The 17,677-nt window shown below is 39.4% G+C and overlaps 1 protein-coding gene across 5 annotated transcripts in view; it reads left to right on the top strand.

Moving 5' to 3' along the window:
* The window catches only part of LOC143018454 (carbohydrate sulfotransferase 11-like), a 93,685-nt gene extending 79,023 nt beyond the window's left edge, over nt 1-14,662 (top strand). For 3 of the 5 annotated variants that reach the window (XM_076173813.1, XM_076173812.1, XM_076173814.1), the window contains 3 exons: nt 3,043-3,213; nt 4,741-4,955; nt 7,549-14,662. In XM_076173813.1, the coding sequence (XP_076029928.1) occupies nt 3,043-3,213; nt 4,741-4,955; nt 7,549-7,801 (639 nt within the window). In that variant the 3' untranslated portion in view covers nt 7,802-14,662. The remainder of the gene's footprint in view (nt 1-3,042; nt 3,214-4,740; nt 4,956-7,548) is intronic. The other 2 variants (XR_012965745.1, XM_076173815.1) reach the window with 2 other exon arrangements.
* Nucleotides 14,663-17,677: the final 3,015 nt, after the last annotated feature.

Raw genomic sequence — 17,677 nt, 5'->3', positions numbered from 1 at the left:
AGTAAGAATTGAATTGAATAATGGAATTCTTGTGTCATAAAAAAGGAAATAAAGTAAAATAGAATAGAATAGATGAATCCATTACCATGTGTCTCACTTACAGGGCCTACAGCTCCCAGGTAACAAGTAATGGTCATTGGATCAATCATTCAATCTATTGCCCCAGGTCTTTAATTTAGAAGACCTGTGGCCTCTTTGAGGAGATGGGGTTGTGTGTGTCCACTTAGTGTTGGATAACGGCCATCTGTCTTCTTGGGATTTTTTTTTTTTTTTTTTTTTTTTTTGTAAGGGGGAAAAAGCCTTTGGTATATGTATGTATGTATGTTTTCTCTCTCTCTCTCTCTCTCTCTCTCTCTCTCTCTCTCTCTCTCTCTCTCTCTCTCTCTCTCTCTCTCTCTCTCTCTCTCTCTCTCTCTATCTATCTGTCTATCTGTATCTCTCTATCTTGACACTTAATGTAACAGCTTGAAAACTGGACACTGCAGCACCTAGCCACTGGGTTGGCCCACAAGTAACTTCAAGTTATCTCGGTAAGGGTAGCGTAGGGAAGCGTAGGATGCTGTGTTCATTGTCTTGTATACAGTGATTGTACCTGAGGCATTTTGCTTCTGTGGCCAGGCCTGTTCTCTTGGCATTGTCTTAAAGCTGGATAGTGGCATGAGTGTAATTGCGCTAATATGGTTATAACATGGGAGTGTGAGGGATTTCTCTGCAGGGGTGATGTCTAGAGGAGGTATGTGGAGTAGAGAGTGTGGTGGTCATTCTTAGAGTGTATGTTTTATGATCCAAGTGTTTATGTATTTTTAAGGTTGTGGTGTGAGGTAGGTTTTTGTAGATGTTTGAGTACTAAGTTTTCTTTTTGTTGGTTGTGTTTATATGTTGTGTATGGATGATATTTTGACAAAGCCTGAAATGATTTGTCCCCATCTTTATTTTCTGCATGAGGGGATGGAGAGGGGAGGGCATTGCTGTGTAAGTGAAGCAGCCCTGCTGTTGATGTGCTGTGTCTTACTGCATTGCTTCTGACCCAGGGAGTGGGTGTTGTGTCTTTACTGTAGGGGGTGACAGTGAAACATGTGTTTCTAATGGTTTAAAGTAGTTATTAGAAAGTTCTGTAGGACTACACAAAATGCCGTGGTGCAACACAATAAGCAACGACAGAGTGACTGGCATTACACCTTACCCGCAGGACGTGATCTCATTTCCTGGGCGTGCAGTGTTGCCAGGTGGTAATTTGGCCATTTATTATTATACATAGTAGACCTGTACTCTGGGCATAATTACATCATATATGGCATTGGCATGCTATGATGCTTGCAACAGCATCCGAGTGCTACGATGTGTGCCTCAGCACAGCAGTATAGGCTTACATGCCACTACACTGAACATTGTGTGACACGCTTGCATAACTAACCATGTCACTGTGTGACACGCTACACCACAGTGGGCAGGTGACGGGGATGACCCCTTATCCAAGAGGAGCTAAGATGAGAGGGACAACAAGGATGGTGGGGGAGAAGAAGCCCTTGGTATATAGATAGATAAACAGATAGAAAGGTTGTGTTTATGTTATGGTGGTGGGATTGAGAGCTCTTGCCCAAAGCTGTGTGCTTATCATTCTCATGTGCTGTTTCAGGTGTTTTGGTTTTTGCGTAGATGCTTTGATGAAGTGGTTTTAGTGCTTCCTCTCATTATAATATTGCTTTGCTCTGTGTTGTTTGGAGGGTATCTTTGTTTTCTTGATTGTAGGGAACCATGCAGGGAGGTATAATGGAGTGTGTTTCTCATGAGCCATTTGTGTGCTGTAATTAGAATGTCTTTCTGCTGACCCAAAACCTTTGCTTCTTACTGATCTTGGTATGTTTTGTTTTCTTATTGATTTTCACTGTTAGGTCCTTGATGTGTGTGCTGAAGGAGATGTGAATATCAAAAGTGAGTCCCAGGATTTTAGGGCTCTTGTCCAATGGAAGAAGTATGACACTAAGGCAAATTGAAGAAAAATTGTAGGGGTGGTAAAGTAGAGACTGAAGGTAGGTGGCAGAAAGGGGTAGTTGTGATGATAATTGTCACCTTGAGTTTTACTGACTGAATCAATTGTTGTCTTGAGTTTCACTAAGTGGGAAAACCTGCAGCTCCACTGTTGTCTGTGTTGTATTAATGTGAGACTGTTTCTGTGTCACCAGCTGAAAATGGTAAGGAGAGGAAACTTGTCACTGGCTGGCAGCTCTCCATGTGTGAAAATAGGCTAAGTTATACAGTTGAACTTAAAAGATCTTGGGCACTGTCCAGTGACCGAGTGTCACCAAGTGAAAACTGCATCTCCTGATGGAAATGAGGGGGGTTGATGGGTTTTGAAAGTGGGTAGCTTCACTTTCCATCTTGCAGGACCACTACATGCAGGAACCTGTCACTGTTCCCTTCGCTGACTGAAAACTCACAGGCACAAAGCGGCTGGCAAAATTCTATGGGCCCTTTTATGGATCTTTCTGGGAAGAAACATCAGTGTTGTTTGTGTTGTATTAATGTGGTATTTTCTGTGTCATTGGCATACAGAAGTAGCAAGAAGGAAGCCATTGCCAGTTATTGGCTTGTTCTGTGTGAAAAGATGGAGGAAGTGCAGTCAAAATTGGGCATGGGGTCTGGGAGTTGGGACAGAGTGTCAGGCCTTTGGTGGAGTTCAGGGTATTGACGGTTTTTGAAGACCAGTTGCAGGGAAATGATTCTCAGATGCTTATTGTACAGGACCGCCACATGCAAGTGCCTGTCATTAGTCCAAGGAGGGGTAGTAGAAGTTGAGAACAGATCAGCATTTCTTTTTTGAGTGGAAATTAGTTTCCAGTATAAAACGGAATGCTGGGCTATAGGGATGCCACAAAACCAATAAATTCAGTACCTCCTTAGGGGTGTACAGTGGCGGGAGCTATAGCTGGTACTGGTGTCATGAAGATACACAGTGACATCTTCCAGAAATAATGTATTCTATAGCCATTTGCCTGAAATCCTAAGAGCTTCAGTATTTATTAATTTTTGTTTCCCTTTTAGATGACTGAGGGAACAACAAGGTTTATTGTGGTGCGCCACCCATTTGAGAGGTTAGTTTCCTGCTACAGAGACAAATTCGAGGATGCCAAGAAGGACTTCTATTATCGGCGCTATGGGGAAACCATGGTGCGTCGCTTCAGAACTCTGCCGTCTTCCATATCAACTTCACAGGTATGATACTACTGATTAAATGTAAAGACGTGTGAATAGATAGTTTTCCATACAGATGCATAAACACTTGGAATAGCTTAGAAGGCACTATAGCCCAAGCTGCTGGAACAATACCTAAATTTAAATCTAAGTATGATAATTGGAAAATAAGGATATAGTCCGGGTTGGAACCATACATGAATTTAAAGCTAGGTATAATAAGTTAAAAAGTAAGAGACAGGACCCCATAAGTATTGCTACTTTCTTGTGTACTACAGTTAAGTAGATACAGTTAAGTAAATACAGTTCTGTATGTTCAGAAATCCTTACCATTTGGAAGGAAAAAAACCCATAGAAATATTTGGAAATACATCAAAATTCTTCTTATTCAGAAGCGGGTTGCCTGATTTTTTTGGCTCTGAATGGCTTTCAAATTTTAGGTATTCTAAATAGAGAGAACTATATTCTTTCTTAAAATCAACAAAATTATCATAGATTTCAACCAGGAGAACTTCATTTTCAGTGAACATCATTTTCCTACATGGTTGATAGTAAGCCATCCATATTTACATATGCAGGTTTTTATTTTCTTACCTGGTCTCCTGCAGTTTTGCTCTCTCTCTCTCTCTCTCTCTTTCTTTCTCTCTGTTTCTCACTCACTTTTGATAATTTCTGGGTTGTAGTTTAAAACCCTCTCGCATAAACTGTTGCCTCTTGTTCAGTTCTGTTCTTATTAACCTTGGCATCATTTACAAACTCCCTTGTTATAATTCTTCTTCAGTAACATCTTTTCTGATCCATGTATTCATGAATTTGTACTTGTTTGCTAACTTCCAAGACGACAATATCCTTGTCAACCAATAGTAACTTGAACTCATATTCAATATAGTATTTTAGTCATCTTTGATTCAATGTTTTCTTTATTGTCCTATTTTGGAAATAAGAGTAGTATTCTGGGATTTTTCAAACTAGTTTTGTTTCAAGCTCTGGAAATTTGGATTCCTGATCCAAAACTATTTCTCATAGGACTGTTCTGTACCTGTTTTATTATAATCTGGAAGTTGGTTCCGTCAATCATTGCCATTCTAACACTTTTATTTGATTTATCTTGCATATCTTTTTTGAAAATCCTTCAAATTCAATCTCATGCTTATTGGTGGGTTCTTTTGTCATCAATGCATTTTTGCTATTGTGAGATTTTTTTAGTTTTGTTCAGTTTACCCCTATGTAAGTGCCTTTTGCTACATGTACCATAAGTGATAGACCTCATATTCATGAACTAGACTATAGATCACCCTGAGGTGCTCCTTTCGTCATTTTACAACTGCTATGAGTGTCCCGTGATTTAGGAGTGGTGATCAGCTCTTCATCTCATGTCATCTCTTCTGATTTGTGTGTATCTTTATTCTTGTGTACCCTTATATGTCAATACGTCCTAAAATATATATATATATACTGGCTTATGTATATATTTTTGAGAAAATATATCTTTCCCAAGAATGGAAAGATTCTTGTAGAGTTTTGAGAAAATTCATCTTTACTCGGCAGGGAAGGACACTGTTGCGCCAAGTGAAGGACTATGTAAATAACCCACGGACAAAAGATCTTATTGCTCTACGTGACAACCCGTACGCAAATCCTTTGGGTCCGACCTTCATTGAATTTGTCAAGTATGTCGTCACAGTCCGTGTTGATGACGAACACTGGCGCCCGTATAACCTTCATTGCTCCCTCTGTTACATCAACTATGACTTCATACTCAGGTGAGTATTGTGACCAGTAGGAACTGTCTGCAAGTATTGTGACTTTTTTTTTCATTTATTTATTTTTTTTATTTACTAAATTATAAGAACAACACTGGCATGATTGCAAGGACATCATCCAGCATTGAAACAGTACCAACACAGAATAAGCCTCTCTCATCTCTCTTCTATCATCTCTCTCTCTCTCTCTCTCTCTCTCTTTCCTCTCCTCCTCTCTCCTCTCTTTTCTCATCTCTCTCCTCTCCTCTCTCTCTCTCTCTCTCTCTCTCTCTCTCTCTCTCTCTCTCTCTCTCTCTCTCTCTCTCCCTTTGTCTTTCTTTCTCTTCTCTCTTTCTCTCTCCTCTCTTCTTTCTCTCTCTCTCTCTCTCTCTCTATATATATATATATATATATAAATATATACACAACCACTCCTGGTTTAACGACGACAATTGGGACCAGCGCGCCGTCGTTAACCGAATTGGTCGTTAAGCAAAAGTGTATACATATACGTACATGTACTGTATGTACAATGTCCAGCAATACATGTATCTTTATTTTCGTGTATTTTCCCTCTTTTATACAGTACATTAAAGCTTTATTTACTGTTTATTTGCGGTGGTTAGGTTCCTGAAATTACTGTATATGACCAAATCCATGTATGCTGACATTCCATATTGAATACCAGGGTATTTTTTTAGTTTCGACCATGGGCGCAATATAGCAATAGAAAATTAATTATTAATTTTGTAAATTAAAATGTATCAACGTAATATGCAATTTTGTGGGCGGAAATGAAAGTAAAAAATACCATGCTACAAGAAAATATGCTAATGAACGAAGTCGGTAGCATAGGATTGGGACGCCATCTTGTCGTCTGCCAACGTCTCTCATGACAACGACAACGAGCCGGATGACATTTAATTTGCAGGTAATGATTTATCAAACACAGGTCAGGTTAGTTTAGTTTTGGTTAGACAAATTCATCATCCTTTTATTTCTTTGACATCGGCATCTATCATAACAAACATGGTGTACCATTCGTCCGACATGACTTCGTTACTTACGAAATTTGTTTTAGCACCTTTTTTTTTTTTTTCCGCTCACAAAATTGCATATTACTTTGATACATTATAATGTACAAAATTAATCATTAATTTTCTATTGCTATATTGCGCCCATGGTCGAAACTGAAAATTTACCACTACCGGTATATACTGTACCCCAGGTAGTTTTTGCAGCTTGCAGGATGGTAATGTAGACCTAAGCTTCAGAACACTTTACCTCACAGCTAATATCCACCGTACAAGTTCAATTATAACATCATACAAATTTGCCTTAGCCAACTTAATTATTGTACACGACGTCGTAACTTCGGAAGATTTACGTTAAACGTCTGTCATAAAGCCCGTCGTAACTCCGCGTCGTCGCTAACCGAGTAGGTCGTTAAACGAGGAGTACCTGTATATATCATCTAACTGCTAACTGGGCAGCCTAGTCAAAGTATACACCCATCCTTTATCTGCCACATTAATCTATGTAAAAATATTGTAATGCAACTTCATTTGTATAAGTAGGTTTTGCTGTTTGAGATTTCTTTCCTCATAAACCCTTTGTAGCATAATAGATTTTGTTCTGGCTAAGAGTATGCAATTTTATGTAGTTGAGATGGCTAACTCTGACTAGGCTAAGTCTTGGTCAATGAACATCTTTCCAGGTGTCCACCCCTTCAGTTGCGTGAAGTAATCTGTTCTTAATTGGAACAAAAGTCTCCGACGTGCATCACCGTTTCAAAGGAGTTGAAGTACATTCTTGTCAAACTTGAGATGTTGTCACAGTTATATTACTTTGGTCTTGAGGGAACTTGCAGATCGTAGCTTTATCGTCAAGTCAGTCAGTCTGTTGCCTCGGATCTCTTTTCCAGGAAACCCACTGCTCCCAGGGGACTGTCAGTGGCCACTGGGCAGGCTCATAAGTTGCTCTGGGAAGAAATATTGTGTTGTTGTAAAAGTAGTGTTAGTGTGGGATATTGTAGAATGAGGTGCATGGTTTCTTCAATGTGGTGGTTCCATCTGGGTCAGTTTGGTGCTGAATGGTGTCTTGAAAGCAAGCATGTCATCAGTTTAATTCTTATTTCTCTTGAGATATAATATTTTGTGGGGCTAATGTCTGGGAATAAGAGTGGGGGGGTTGGAGTATTAACCACTTCATGCCGGGCCAAAATCTCGCGGGCAGCATTAGCTGCCAGACGTACAATGTTGCGTCATAATACTCGCATTATAAAAAATAAAGTCACCGCTGTATCAATCGTTCTCTCTTTCACCTGTGAATTTTGATAACCATAGAAAATATGATGAAGCCAGTTTACAGAGTATGGGGGTCACGCAGGTACAACTACAATAAATATGATCAAGACGCTGATATGGCAGTCTCCCGTACCCAGTTGCTCCTCATGACGCCTACGTAGGCATCACTGTATGGAAGGGGTTAAGTTTAAAGGTCTGTCTTGGAGACAACTTTACTGATATGTCCAGATTGTCGAGTGTGAACTTTGTAGTGTACCTTGTTTCAAAGTCTGATGAAATCTTTAACCACTTATGTGCTCTATTGTCAGGTTTGAGAACATGTATGATGAATCCCATCACTTCATCACATACATCAACCAGACAGAGAAGATCAAGCCAAGATGGGACAACCCAACTAAAGATGGAGCAACCAACATCGATGTGTCATCCCAGTACTTCAAGCAGCTTCCCTCCTATCTCATCAAATTACTTATCGAAAAATATAGGATAGATTTTGATTTATTTGAATACTCATATGATGAGCATTTAAGACTGGCATCTGATTATGAATCTTTGTCTTGAGCAAACAGTGAGTAGTATATCTGTTCCATCAATGTGAAAGGCTCATAGTGAAGCTATGGGTACCTAGGATGCATTTAATTATCTCTTCATTTTCATTAATCCCATTGTTTGGGTTGACATTGGTTGCCGAAGTCACATGAATTTGCTTCAAGTTTCACTGATTATAATAATGTAGCCCTACATTAGCAAACAGTGATCCTAAGGTCCTTCTATCAATCTCTCTGAGAAGAAACTTTGGCCATTTGTCTGCGTTGTATTAACCCAATTGTAATATACAGGAAAGGAGCTATGTTCATGGTCTTCAATCTCTGTCTCTATCGATCAAACTTATCCTTAAATTCATTTGTGGATTTAGATTAGACTTTCTCCTCTCATAGGCTTCAACACGGGTTGATATATCTGTACAGGAAACTATTTGTGTATATACTTGGGGCACATGGTCTTTTTCACTTTTTTTATCCATGACTTCATCGAGCTTTCCCATTCCAGCCGAAGAGGCATCTCTGTCCAGTTTATGCACTCTTACATTAATGTAAATACAACCATGTCGCTCCCTTTTTTTTTTTTTCCTTTTTTTCTTTTGATAATAGCAGTTCCAATATTTCTGTTCTTTCCTTAAACCACATTTACACTAGTCAACGAAAGGGTTGGATTCCAATGACTCAGATGGATGTCATTCAAGGTTTGAGGGTTTGGTTTTGAATCCAAGCCTAGGGATGCCAAAACCAACACAATACCATCGTAGTCCATACCTTGGAAGAGATCCGAAGGAGAAAAACTGAAGATATATGTTAACAGTGTTCATATTTATGACATATTTGAAAAAAATTATACATACAACTTATTCAGTAATAAGAGATGAATTATTTATTAGTGAAAAATTATCTTGAAATAGAAAAGAAAATTTGTGAAATGTAATAGGTGGCAATAATCAAGCAGTCATTTTACTACAGCTGTATTGTAAACATTGCTCAATTTTTGCAAGTGAAAATGCATGAAAGGACGGAGAGGGGGGTCACCAATTAAATGAAGCGGCCTTGTTCAGGATGTGCTATGTCTTGCTGCAGTGCTTCTGACCCTGGACAGTGGGTGAGATGCAGGGATGATTCATCATCTAGAAGGAGCTAAGAAAAGTGGGATGGAGGGAGAGGTGGTGAGTAGGAGTGGAATGTGTGGGGATGAAATAGGTGGAAGTGGGCTTATGTCTTTGACTTTGGCTACCTCCCTTGTAAGGGGGAAAAAAGCCATTGGTATATGTATGTCTGTATATATGAAAACTCTTCTCACCTTATGCTTGGTATCTACACTTTGGGATGTAAGGCATCCTGATTATACTAAGAAATAAGGATAGTAATCACTTTCTATCTGAGTCGGCCCTTCTGTTGCTGTTCTCTGTGGATGACAAACGTCTTCTACTTACCGTATATACTCATCTATAGGTCGATTTCGTGTAAAGGTCGATCCCCCATTTTTGGCCAAAAAATTTGGAATTTTCCATATACCTCATGTACAGGTCGAGTATGATGGGGGTTACTAGGCTGGATAGAGCGAGAAATGAGGAGGTGAGGAGGAGAACAGGGGTGGAAAGGGGGTTGGGAGATAGGGTTGATGAAAGAGTATTAGGATGGTTTGGACACATGGAAAGAATGAGTGAAGAAAGACTAGTAAAAGAGGTATGGAAGGCAGATGTGAAGGGAGTGAACATGAAGGGACGTCCTAGGATGAGATGGATGGATGGGGTGAAGGGGGCTTTGGGGAAGAGGGAAATGTCTTGAGGAAGGATGGAAGAGGACAGAAGACAGGGGTGAATGGAGAATGGTTGTATATGGATGATGTTGTGATGCATGAGGTGGAATGGGCGGGGGGATGGGGGGGGTGAGGTAGTATGTGTGAGCAAATTTTGATGCAGCCCGAAGGGATATCTCTCTGTCTTCTCCTTTATGCATGGGGGGACGGAGAGGGGGGAGGTCGCCGATTTAATGAAGCGGCCTTGCTGTGGATGTGCTGTTTCTTGCGACACTGCTACTGACCCAGGGCAGTGGACAAGGTGCAGGGATGACCCGTCATCCAGGAGGTGCTAAGATGAGAGGGAGGGTGGAGGGGTGTGGAGTGTATTCAGGGATGGAATGGGTGGGAATGATTTTATGCCTTTTCCTTTTGGGCTACCTCCCTTGTAAGGGGGAGAAAGCCTTGGTATATGTATGTATACTGTATGTACAGGTCGAGTTGCTTGTTTTTGTTTTGGTGCTGTGAGCATTCCACTGTCTTAACCCCTTCCATACGGTGCCGCACACGTAGGCGTCATGGACTTAGATCTCGGTGGCAGCAACCAATGCCAGCCGTACGACGTGTCGTAATAATACTCGCATCATAAAATATAGTCACTGCTTATATCGATCGTTCTCTCTTCACCCGTGAATTTTGATAACCATAGAAAATGCGATTACAAAAGAATTAGAAAGAATGTCATTATGGAGGGGCGACTACAATAAATATAATCAAGACGCCGATATGGCAGCCTCGCGAATACACTCGCTCCCCATGACGCCTACGTGTGCGGCACCGTATGGAAGGGGTTAATGCTTTGAAGTGGCATGGCTTGCCTGGTATAGCAATTGATTATTATGTTTTTTTCACTTCATTAATTCTGATGTATTTTGGTTTGTTTTTTTCAAATTCACTGATTTTAATATTTAATAAGGTTCACTGAAGTTGCCATTTCAGCAGAGTGAAAAACTTGAACAGATTACCAAGTAATGTACGGTATACGGAATAAACTGGCTAGGCGTGTTTCGTTAGAAACAATTTTAACCAACAGTGTCTCAGAGTAGTCTTGTAATCTCAACTGTGCGGATGATCAGGCTAATGATAATGTGGAGGAGGAAGATGATGTTGATGTTCCTATGGCTGATGAATTTGATCCGTATGATGATACTCTACACAGAAGTGAGTGGGAGGAGCTGTTTGGTGGTAAAGATGACGACAGCAAGGAAAACGATTTTGGTGGATTTTAGTTAAAATATTTAGGATTATACCATGTGTCACTGTAACAGTAACAAGTTGGCTATACTGAACAGTTTGTTTTTGTGATGGTGAGATCCATGCATTGTTTTGGTAATGGTAACAATAATATATACCATATAGAAAGCTAAATTTGGGTAAATTTTTTGTTTCAACCATGGGCGTATATCAATAAAAGATTAATTATTAATCTTGTAAATTATAATGTATCAAGGTAATATGCAATTTTGTGAGTGGAAATAAAAAACATAAAAGGTGCTAAAACAGATTTCGTAAGTAACAAAGTTGTGTCGGACAAATGGTACGCCATGTTTGTTATGGTAGATGCCGACATCGAAGAAATGAAAGGATAAATTCGTCTAACCTAACCGGTGTTTAATAAATCATTACCTGCCAATTAAATGTCATCCAGCTCATCCTTTTTGTCGTCGTCGTGAGAGACGTTGGCGGGCTTTTCAACCACTCTTTCAGCTTGCGGGGTATACAAAGTTCTTGCAGCTTGAAGGAATGCATGTATCTCCTCTCCATAACATTCCTTCAAGAAAATGTACCTGGCGAGGTACTAAGGAAGTACTGAGGCTGCCAATTGACAGACGACAAGATGGCATCCTGATCCTATGCTACCGACTTCGTTCATTAGCATATTTGCTTGTAGCAAGGTATTTTTTATTTTCACTTCCGCCCACAAAATTGCATATTACATTGATGCATTTTAATTTACAAAATTAATGATTAATTTTCTATTGCTATATTGCGCCCATGGTCATAACTAAAAAAATACCTAAATTTGAGAATATCACAGCATTTTATTATTTTTTAAACAACTATGGGTACTATAATAGTATACATGATATAATAAGCTCGCCTGTGCTAAGAATTTTAACAAACAGGTAAAACCACAGTATGGGGTTATCGTATCTAGAAGGAATTTCACATGTTTTGGTACGTACCGTGTATTTTATGTCCCCATTGTTTACTGGTAGTAACTAGTAGGTAAATATTTTGATTTCTGAACTTAAAGAAAAGGTAAGAGTTCTTCCTAGCCTTTCTTGTCATGTCTGGATTTCAACCTAACAAGATTATTACTTGGGTATAGGTCGACCCCTAGGTTTTGGCCTAAAATAATTTCCTTAAGATTTCGACCTATAGACTAGTATATATGGTAGTGCTTGATATGTGTGTGCTTGTGTTTGTGTGTATAAGAGTGTTGCAAAGATCATCAAAAATGCATTTTTAGAGAGATTGTGAGTTGTTCAGAATTATTTGGAGGAAATTGTTTGAGAAACTGGCATAGCGTAGGCTCTGCCAATGAGAGTTCCTCATTAATGGGAACCTCTCTAAACAGCAAAGTTGGACCTGTGTCTAATCACTTGTTCAAGGATGGACAAAGGTAAAGGTTGGATTTCAAGTGTTCCGTTGACTAGTGTAACTAGCTTTATATGGCTGGAAGCTCACTGGCTGACTCGTTTAGGGTGTCGTTATTTGCAGTGAAGTACAAGAGGATGGCGGTTTGAACCCTGCCGCTGGCGAAGTTGAACCAAGGGTGTAGTTGATTAAATTCCAAACTACAAAATTCTCTGTAAGGGTCACTGTCATAGCCTCCTGATATGGGGGAGTTTGTGATGTTAAACCAAATCAAATTGCCTAATATGATTTACTGCCATGCTGAGGACCAATTTGATTGCTGATATTTGCATTTTTTGTGTATAACCTTTGCTTCATGCTGGGACCACTCCATTGCTTGGATGGATTGTGTTCATGATTTATTTATTTATTATTATTATTATTATTTATTTTTTTTTTTTATCATTTTACTTTTTTATTTTTTTTCCCCTTTCTGTGTAGTAAAAAACTACTGAACAGCCTGTATGCCTTGCCTACAATCTTACTGATATACTTAGGTAACAAATTATCCATGACCAATACTAACAGGACTTTTTCGCCTTTTCAGCGTATTGTTTCATTTTCCATTGAATAACTCATTGACATTCTGCGCTTTTGTCCATTTCCAGTACTCTCAATTTTTTTTCTCCAGTAGTCTATAGGCTTATACTTTCTTCACTTGTATATTTATATTTTAACCCAGCATTCCAATTGATGCCTTTCACCACAAATTAATTTTTCTTTGTTGTTTTCCTTTGTTGCTTATGGGAAACTTTTGTTTCTTATTTCATTTTAAGTTTATGAGTCTTCATAGACCTCACCTTCTGGCTTTAGGTTGGAGATTCCTTGCCTGTGTCTCAGTTTACTATCGACAAACCTGCACAGTAAGTCCTCGTTATACAGTACATATGCGTTCCTGAAAACCTTACCTCTAATTTAAATTACCTTATACCGAACCCATTATAATATATAATAGGATATGGCAGACGTACCTTCTCCCTGCTCTTTCCTCTTCAAAATATCTAGCAGATACCGTATCTGTGAATTTTTCTTATCATAAATAGAATCGAGGATAGTAATTACCAAATATTGTAACTGTGAATTTACCGTATAAAGAATTACCGTATAAGGAGGACTCCCTGTATAATAGTTTAGGTTTATCTTTACATTTATCAATGATACATTTTTAAGAATTTCACTTCTTCCTCTCTTTGGAATCTGCTGCATTTATATACAAAAAAAAAAATCCTCCTTTATTCTGTTGTTTCTTCTTTTCCTTCATTTTCCCCAAGACCCATATTTGTGTCATTGTATAAACCTGCCTTATATTTTTTATTGAGTTAGTTCCCCATCTATTTTTTATTTTTATTTATTTATTTATTTTATTTTGTTTTATTTGCTGTGGATGTGCTGTGTCTTGCAACACTGCTTCTGACCCAGGGCAGTGGACAAGGTGTAGGGATGACCTGTCATCCAGGAGGTGATAAGATGAGAGGGAGGGTGGAGGGGTGTGGAGTGTATTCAGGGATGGAATGGGTGGGAATGATTTTATGCCTCTTCCTTTTTGGCTACCCCCCTTGTAAGGGGGAGAAAGCCTTGGTATATGTAAGTATGTATGTATTTTTTATTTATTTATTATTGTTATTATTATTATTATTATATATATATTTTTTCAACAATTTGCACATATTTTTCCACACAGGTTGTGGAAGTACATGAATGTTTCTCATTTCTTTCCAATGTCTCTTGTTTTTATGAATCCCTTTCTGCTTCTTCAAAAAAAATCTTCAAATTTGTGAATTTTTTTTTCCAGAAATTATACCTACCTTTTCTATATAATTAATTTCTTGCCTATATCTCCTCTTGCTAACTGAAATTCAAGGACTATGTAACCATTTTTTCCTAAGGGGTGTGTGTGTGTGTGTGTATATATATATATATATATATATATATATATATATATATGTATATATATATATATATATATATATATATATATATGATGAAAGAATATTAGGATGGTTTGGACACATGGAAAGAATGAGTGAAGAAAGACTAGTAAAAGAGGTATGGAAGGCAGATGTGGAGGGAGTGAACATGAGGGGACGTCCTAGGATGAGGTGGATGGATGGGGTGAAGGGGGCTTTGGGGAAGAGGGGAATGTCTGTTGAGGAAGGAAGGGAGAGGATGGAAGACAGAGGTGAGTGGAGAATGGTTGTATATGGATGATGTTGTGATTGCATGAGGAGGAATGGGCAGGGGGGTGGGGGGTGGGGTAGTATGTGTGAGTAAATTTTGACGCAGCCCAAAGGGATTTCTCCCCGTCCTCTCCTTATATGCAAGGGGGGACGGAGAGGGGGGGTCGCCGATTAAATGAAGCGGCCTTGCTGTGGATGTGCTGTGTCTTGCGACACTGCTTCTGACCCAGGGCGGTGGGCAGGGTGCAGGGATGACCCGTCATCCAGGAGGTGCTCAGATGAGAGGGAGGGTGGGAGGGGTGTGGAGTGTATTTAGGGATGAAATGGGTGGGAGTGTTTTTATGCCTTTCCCTTTTTGGCTACCTCCCTTGGAAGGGGAAAAAAGCCTTGGTATATGTATGTATGTATGTGTACATATTTATATATATATACATATATATACACATATATGTACATATTTATATATACATATATATATATATACATATATATATATACACATATATGCATACATACATACATACATACATACATACAGCCAGTAACATTGAGCTCTTTTGTAAGCAGCAAGTCCAAACTTTCAAGTGTGTCATTTTCTCTTAATCTTATTATTCAATAGACAAGAATCAAACAATATTCTTTTATAATTGGAGAAAATGTTTTACGCAGGAAGCTCGCTGGCCGAGCAGGTTAGGGCATCGTTACTTGAGGTAAAGGTTGAAGGGATGGCGGTTTGAACCCTGCCACCAGCGAAGTTGAACCAAGGGCATGGTTCATTAAATTCCATGCTACAAAGTCCTCTGTAAGGGGTATCATCCCAGCTACCCAATAGAAGGGAGTTTGTGACGTTAAACCATATCATCATCATCATCTTCATTAATGTTTACTCAAAGAGAAATTCTGATGCTTTTAACTTCTATCAGTTTTATCTGCTACCCTTCTTAAATCTTTCTTACACTTCAGTAACACCACATCATCTGCACAATCTTGGTTCTCAGCGATGAAATGCTACACAGTATTTGCCTATCTTAAACCCAATGGCTCATTGTGCAATCCATTGTAGTATCTAACCAGAAGTGGGCAATTAAGCAATTGGTCCCATAAAGTTTTGGTTCTGCAGTTGCAGAATTGATATAGTGATTGTGGTTTTGGGGTTGCAGTAAACTTCAGGAAAAATTATGGTTTTGCTTGCATGGAAATGCTTTTGCAATCTGTAAACCATGCCCATGAATCAGCCGTGCAGTAATGGATGAGAGACTCCTCTGACAGGTATCTTGTCAAGGAGAGTAAATTCAACCTGTTGACCAGGCCCTGATTATAGAGGTGAAGAACAAGGATGTTGTCTTGTACTTGCCTAAAAACAAAGTGTGCAACATAGACCTTTTGAAGCTGAATTTTTCTCAGCCATAGGAAGGGTCTTCTGAGTGAGGAGTGAAGGTTAATGAGGGAAAAAGGTGGAGGGATGTCTTGTGTAACAGACTGTCAATGTTAACTTGACAATTGTGAGCTGTGAATTATAATAAAATTATACCAATTTATTATTACTTTACTTGTTTACCCAGATTGTAGTGAAAACATTACTAATTAGATCATTAGAAAGGCTAAGAGGAAAACATATTGGTGGAGTAGGTGTTTGTTGAGGAATTTTATTAAGATGTTTCAGAAGACAGTTACCCCTTGTCTGGGGGTATTGGCTGCACGTTACTGAGTGGCATAATTTGTGCAGTAGCATGTAGCCGATACTTTAGGGACTACATGGGGCACCCTCACAGACCAGAGCCACTCATCATTTTGTCTCTGTTAGAGGAAATCGCTACTCATAGAGAAATGATGCTACTTTATTGTCCTGTGACTGTCCCTGTTATGCTGCCTCCCCCCTCTTAATGCTGTCCTGTACCACTTCTTTGAGTATGTATTTCCCTTTTTGCCTCTGCCCCCTGTGATAGGGAGGGAAGAAAATACTGCCAGTCTACCCACTCAGGTCTTAAAGGCAGCTAAAACAGGATTGAGTTATAGGACTAGGGATCCTGCATCCCTACAGTAAGTCAAGGCAAAAGAGGGTCTGGGAGTTTTCCAAACAGAACCCTAAGGTTTGGATTTTTTAATGAATGTGGGTGTGGTACAGATGAGAGTAAAAGGGAAGAGATAGGCAGTACCTTTGTGAGAAGGAAGATGGATGTGTTGGCTTTTAATGAAACTAAGTTGAAAGGGAGGGGTGATTTTGAGTTTGGGAGGGTGTTGGGAATAGGGAGAGAAGGGGTGGCTCTATTAGTAAGTGAAGAGATAGTAAAGCATGTGTTTGAGTGGAAAGAAGTATCTTCAAAGTTGTTGTAGTTCCCTAGACTGGCCACAGCGGGAACAGGGTTTTCCCACTAAACCTTTATAGAGTGTTATTGGTGTGCATGATTGTGTACAATGCAGTCTTCCATAATGTATTGTATAGTATGGGGTGAAGTGTTACATCCTGGACTGCTGTCTGCAATGCTGTCATCCAGTCTCTTCTGGTAGCTTAAAGGGGCTGGAAGGTGGCTGCATCACAATCTGGCTGGGTGGACTCTGTCCTTTTAGGGGAGAGAGAATTCAGAGGTATGGATATCAGGGGGTCTGACAGGTTATTGATGGAGCAGTGGGTGATATGATTATGGATATGCTTCTGGAGCTGGTGGATGGGGGGGAAGAGAAGAGAGTATTTGTGTGTGATATAGGTATGTGGGTGTTATTTTAATATTGGTATGTGTGTGTGTTCTGCTATGTACTGTAGTGGGTGTGCAAGTGTTTGTGTACCTCATGTATCAAGGTAATCTTTGACTTTGGGGACTATTTCATGGTGTAAATGGTTTGTAATTGTATTTGTGCAGTCTGTAATTGTCGTTAGGGCTTTATTTTGTATGGTCTGAATGGTGTTGTGATGTGTCTTAGATTAGGGGCCCATTTGGGGCTCGCACAATTCATCACTGACTGTATTCATTGTATACTGTAGTATTAGTTTCTTTATGTCCGAATGTTGTTCCTGCGTGTTAGGTCTAGGTGTGGATTTAGTTTCCATGTGATGTGTTGTTTGAATGACATGGATGTATAATATGTTACACCAAGAATCTTGGGTGTATGTATGTTAGGCTGTTTGAGGCAAACTGATGGAGAGTTGGTATTATTTAGCAATGAATGTTGGGCGCCATTATTATGATAGGGCTAGCGTTATGGGCGAGAAAAAAGGGAGGGAACGAGATGGCGAAGGAGGTGACAACTTGTGTGTCCCAACTTGGTCTGCTTGAGG

The sequence above is a fragment of the Oratosquilla oratoria genome, chromosome 35, assembly GCF_046742065.1.
Source record: "Oratosquilla oratoria isolate Oo_2021 chromosome 35, ASM4674206v1, whole genome shotgun sequence".
Taxonomy (NCBI): Eukaryota; Metazoa; Arthropoda; class Malacostraca; order Stomatopoda; family Squillidae; genus Oratosquilla; species Oratosquilla oratoria.
Note: the sequence above shows the minus strand (reverse complement) of the source record. Positions and strands in the feature narration are given on the sequence as shown.